The 6,000-nt window shown below is 47.7% G+C and overlaps 1 protein-coding gene across 1 annotated transcript in view; it reads left to right on the top strand.

Annotated features, from left to right (window-relative positions):
• Nucleotides 1–1,135: 1,135 nt before the first annotated feature.
• The window catches only part of LOC137323413 (cytotoxic T-lymphocyte protein 4-like), an 88,248-nt gene continuing 83,383 nt past the window's right edge, over nt 1,136–6,000 (top strand). Inside the window, exon 1 of the mRNA XM_067986889.1 lies at nt 1,136–1,261. Within this exon, the coding sequence (XP_067842990.1) occupies nt 1,198–1,261 (64 nt within the window). The 5' untranslated portion in view covers nt 1,136–1,197. The remainder of the gene's footprint in view (nt 1,262–6,000) is intronic.

The following is a 6,000-nucleotide window of genomic DNA, read 5'->3' as shown; positions in this document are numbered from 1 at the left end:
CACCTGCTGCAAAGGGGAGAGGGGGGGGGGGGGGCAGCGACAGTTAAGGTGCCTCACAGGAGAGGGCTGGGTGCGGCCAGGGACAGAGCCGCTCAGCTGCCTCCCCAGACCTCCTTGCTGCAACGTGGACTTATGGAGGTGGTGACATAGACTGACGCAGAGGGCAGCCATCATACCAGTCATTCCATGCTGCACCATCTCCACTTCAGAGCCAACAAGTAGGGTATCAGATGCTGGGCTGCTCTGTCACCTGCCTACAGACTCTGGCCATGAACCGTGACTTTCCTCTCGCCTCTTCATTCTAATCCTTCAGCCTTGGCAAAGGCTCTTTCGTGGGTTGAGATGCCTGTTAAGCTTTTCTAAGGAAGGCCAGAATTGTTGTCGCCCTAATTGTCACTCGTCCCTTTAAATGTCCCCGTCCCTTTGAATTCCACCTCCCCACAATTTTTCATTCTCACCATGAGTGTGCTCTCCTCACCTGTCCAAATAAACCTGCGCCCGGCTCTCTGAATAATTACCCAACAGAGTATTTCAGTGCTATTGACACAACTTCCATTCTGGCAGGATTGACACCAGTTCTTAACCCTTTGAGAGCTGACTCGTACTGAGCCGCTCCACCCGGCCTCTGCATTCGTTTTGCCGTCCAGAGGCTTTCAGCCCAGACAGCGTTTGGAAAGGCAGCCAAAAAAATGCTTGACCCCCTCGCCTTTTAGGTGGGTTGCATCCCTTTCATCCTGCGTTTCAGCCCTTTTAAGGAGCTGCAGGCATGTTCGATCTACCAACCCAATCCTCTTGCCTGGGCAGTTCCTGGGTGGAAGCCCAATCCAGGTCTTGGGTGCTCGTTCGACCTCTTGGAATGAGGGCCGACCCTCTCGGACTATTTGGCAGAGTCCGCCATTCCTGTCGTGGGCCCTCACAACATGCTGGAACATATAACCCCAACAGCGCAAACAGGACTGGGCTGCTTGGGCTTGATGGGAGAGAGAGCCAGGGCTCTGTCCGAACAGGTGACTGGCAGATCTGCCTGAGGGAGTAACGACATGCGCCCTCTCAAACACCCTTAAAATGAGGTTCCCTTTAAAAAGCTTGTTCGCACCAAACGCCAACAGTTCAGACTTACATACGACTGCATCTGCCCACGCAGGCCTCTTCCTGTCTCATCACAGAGGAAACCAAGCGCTTGATAATAAAAAAGTCATGGAGACGAGAAGAAATCTCTGGTTTTTCAGTCTGTGTTTTTCTGCTGTCATCGGACTAGGAGGTAAAACTTTACCATTTCTTCAAGCCTGGTTACTAATGTCTGTGTGAAATTCCCCTGAGCTCAGTCTCTGTGGAGATACAGGAATGGCTGACCTCTGCAGACACGAGTCTCTGTGGAGATACAGGAATGACTGACCTCTGCAGACACGAGTCTCTGTGGAGATACAGGAATGACTGACCTCTGCAGACACGAGTCTCTGTGGAGATACAGGAATGACTGACCTCTGCAGATACGAGTCTCTGTGGAGATACAGGAATGACTGACCTCTGCAGACACGAGTCTCTGTGGAGATACAGGAATGGCTGACCTCTGCAGACACGAGTCTCTGTGGAGATACAGGAATGGCTGACCTCTGCAGACACGAGTCTCTGTGGAGATACAGGAATGACTGACCTCTGCAGACACGAGTCTCTGTGGAGATACAGGAATGACTGACCTCTGCAGATACGAGTCTCTGTGGAGATACAGGAATGGCTGACCTCTGCAGATCCGAGTCTCTGTGGAGATACAGGAATGGCTGACCTCTGCAGACACGAGTCTCTGTGGAGATACAGGAATGGCTGACCTCTGCAGACACGAGTCTCTGTGGAGATACAGGAATGACTGACCTCTGCAGATACGAGTCTCTGTGGAGATACAGGAATGACTGACCTCTGCAGACCCGAGTCTCTGTGGAGATACAGGAATGACTGACCTCTGCAGACACGAGTCTCTGTGGAGATACAGGAATGACTGACCTCTGCAGACCCGAGTCTCTGTGGAGATACAGGAATGGCTGACCTCTGCAGACACGAGTCTCTGTGGAGATACAGGAATGGCTGACCTCTGCAGACACGAGTCTCTGTGGAGATACAGGAATGGCTGACCTCTGCAGACACGAGTCTCTGTGGAGATACAGGAATGGCTGACCTCTGCAGACACGAGTCTCTGGCCAAGGGGATGTGGCTGTGAGGAGGTCTCGATGGGCAATTGGCCATTACCGTGTCGGAATGCCCCTGATTGGTTTTTTCCCATCTCGCATCTTGACCTCGACCTCCCCAGGGTCTGAAGCTCACTCGCCCTGATCGCCTCCTCCTGCCAGTCCCTCCCTATCAGGGACGGGCAGTCTGCACCTCAGCAGCTCCCAGCATGTCCGAATTGGCCTCAGTGCCCCGAACCAGGAAGAAGAAAGTTGAGCAGATTTCCCTGCATCGGAACCTGATTCTCATTCATTAAACACGGAATGGTGTGGGTATTCCCAGACTGTATATAACGGGCTGATGATACATTACTGTACAGGAATGGTGTGGGTATTCCCAGACAGTGTATAACGGGCTGATGATACATTACTGTACAGGAATGGTGTGGGTATTCCCGGACTGTATATAACGGGCTGATGATACATTACTGTACAGGAATGGTGTGGGTATTCCAGGACTGTATATAACGGGCTGATGATACATTACAGGAATGGTGTGGGTATTCCCGGACTGTATATAACGGGCTGATGATACATTACTGTACAGGAATGGTGTGGGTATTCCCGGACTGTATATAACGGGCTGATGATACATTACTGTACAGGAATGGTGTGGGTATTCCAGGACTGTGTATAACGGGCTGATGATACATTACTGTACAGGAATGGTGTGGGTATTCCAGGACTGTATATAACGGGCTGATGATACATTACTGTACAGGAATGGTGTGGGTATTCCAGGACTGTGTATAACGGGCTGATGATACATTACTGTACAGGAATGGTGTGGGTATTCCCAGACTGTATATAACGGGCTGATGATACATTACTGTACAGGAATGGTGTGGGTATTCCCGGACTGTATATAACGGGCTGATGATACATTACTGTACAGGAATGGTGTGGGTATTCCCGGACTGTATATAACGGGCTGATGATACATTACTGTACAGGAATGGTGTGGGTATTCCCGGACTGTATATAACGGGCTGATGATACATTACTGTACAGGAATGGTGTGGGTATTCCCGGACTGTATATAACGGGCTGATTATATATTACTGTAGAGGAATGGTGTGTTTTTTATTCGTTCACGGGATGTGGGCTTCACTGGCGAGGCCGGCATTTATTGCCCATCCCTAATTGCCCTTGAGAAGGTGGTGGTGAGCCGCCTTGAACCGCTGCAGTCCGTGTGGTGAAGGTTCTCCCACAGTGCTGTTAGGAAGGGAGTTTGAGGATTTTGACCAGTGCTGAAAACCCACTCAACAGCGCAGCTAGTGTTGGCTGCACACAGAAATCAAGGAGATGATCCGGCAGCACAAATCTCACGTGCCGCCCGCATCTCAACGCCCACGCACGGATTAATCGCGCACCGCGACCCCCGCGCCCAGATTCGGGTGTTATCCAATTTAACCCCCCCCCATCTCGGGGCTACAAATAATAGGAATTTTAATCCTTTTAAAGCAAACAATTGGAAGTCACCTCAACATCATGTCACATTTTATTTAATTTGCTCTTGGGAAGGATTTATTTCTCACTATTTATTACCCATCCCCAGTTGCCCTGAGGGCATTAATGGTCAGCCATGTAGCGTGGGACTGGAGGCCAGACCTTGTATAGATAGCAGGTTCCCTTCCCTTTGGGACATTAGAACTCGTTGGGTTTTTTAATCACAATCTGGCAGTTTTCATGACCATTCTTTCTGGTGCTGGCCCACAGATTACCAGATTCACTGAATTCAGTTTCAACGTCTTGCCCTGGCAGGATTTGAACTCACAGCCTCTGGGTTTACTGCTTCAGGAGCAGTATCCCAAGGCTACCTACTGTAGTCAACATTTACTTGTAATTTTATTGTGACAAAACGATGCCAGCTTCCCCTTGAAACAAACAAAAGACTCCTCTTTTTAACTCAAAGTGCTTTCTTTAACTTTGGGCTTGATCTTGTGGTTTTCAAAAGGCATTCAATAAGGTGCCTCATAAAAGATTGTTACACAAGATAAGGGCTCATGGGGTTGGGGGTAATATATTAGCATGGATAGAGGATTGGTTAACGGACAGAAAACAGAGTAGGGATAAATGGGTCGTTTTCAGGTTGGTAGGTTGCAACTAGTGGGGTACCACAAGGATCAGTGCTTGGGCCTCAGCTATTTACCATCTATATTAATGACTTAGTTGAAGGGACCGAGTGTAATGTATCCAAGTTTGATGATGATACAAAGCTAGGTGGGAAAGTAAGCTATGAGGAGGACACAGGGAGACTGCAAAGGGATATAGACAGGTTAAGTGAGTGGGCAAGAAGATGGCAGATGGAGTATAATGTGGGGAAATGTAAGCTTATTCACTTTGGTAGGAAAAATAGAAAAACAGAATATTTTTTAAATGGCGAGAAACTATTAAATAGAATCATAGAATCATAGAAGTTTACAACACGGAAACAGGCCCTTTGGCCCAACATGTCCATGTCGCCCAGTTTATACCACTAAGCTAGTCCCAATTGCCTGCACTTGGCCCATATCCCTCTATACCCATCTTACCCATGTAACTGTCCAAATGCTTTTTAAAAGACAAAATTGTACCCGCCTCTACTACTGCCTCTGGCAGCTCGTTCCAGACACTCACCACCCTTTGAGTGAAAAAATTGCCCCTCTGGACCCTTTTGTATCTCTCCCCTCTCACCTTAAATCTATGTCCCCTCGTTATAGACTCCCCTACCTTTGGGAAAAGATTTTGACTATCTACCTTATCTATGCCCCTCATTATTTTATAGACTTCTATAAGATCACCCCTAAACCTCCTACTCTCCAGGGGAAAAAGTCCCAGTCTATCTAACCTCTCCCTATAAGTCAAACCATCAAGTCCCGGTAGCATCCTAGTAAATCTTTTCTGCACTCTTTCTAGTTTAATAATATCCTTTCTATAATAGGGTGACCAGAACTGTACACAGTATTCCAAGTGTGGCCTTACTAATGTTGGTGTTCAGAAAAATTTGGGTATCCTTGTACATGAAGCACAGAATGTTAACATGCAGGTACAGCAAGCAATTAGGAAGGCAAATGGCCTTTATTGCAAGGGGGTTGGAGTATGAGTAAGGAAGTCTTACTACAATTATATAGGGGTCTGGTGAGACCACACCTGGAATACTGTGTACAGTTTTGGTCTCCTTTCCTAAGGAAGGATATGCTTGCCTTAGAGGCTGTGCAACAAAGGTTTACTGGATTGATTCCTGGGATGAGAGGGTTGTTCTATGAGGAGAGGTTGAGTAGAATGGGTCTATGCTCTTTTGGAGTTTAGAAGAATGAGAGGTAATCTCATTGAAACTTATAAGATTCTAAGAGGGTTTGACAGCATAGATGCTGTGAGGCTGTTTCCTCTGGCTGGAGAATCTAGAACTAGGGGGCATAGTCTCGGGATAAGGGGTCGGCCGTTTAGGACAGGGATGAGGAGGAATTTCTTGACTCAGAGGTTTGTGAATCTTCGGAATTCTTTACCCCAGGGGGCTGTGCATGCTCAGTCATTGAGTACATTCAAGGCTGAGATCGATAGATTTTAGGAGTCTAAGGGCATCAAGGGATATGGGGACCAGGCAGGAAAGTAGAGTTGAGGTCAAAGATCAGCCATAATCTTATTGAATGGTGGAGCAGGTTCGAGGGTTGTGTGGCCTACTCTTGCACCTATTTCTTATGTTTCCAAATGTTGTCTGTTAATCTATTGACTAAACCTTACCTTTTATTGCTTCCTCTACACATCTGCTGCCGAAACCCTCATCCATACTTTTGTTACC

The sequence above is a fragment of the Heptranchias perlo genome, chromosome 7 (genome assembly GCF_035084215.1).
Source record: "Heptranchias perlo isolate sHepPer1 chromosome 7, sHepPer1.hap1, whole genome shotgun sequence".
NCBI lineage: Eukaryota > Metazoa > Chordata > Chondrichthyes > Hexanchiformes > Hexanchidae > Heptranchias > Heptranchias perlo.
The sequence above is the reverse complement of the archived record's forward strand: the minus strand, read 5'-3'. Positions and strand labels throughout refer to the sequence as shown.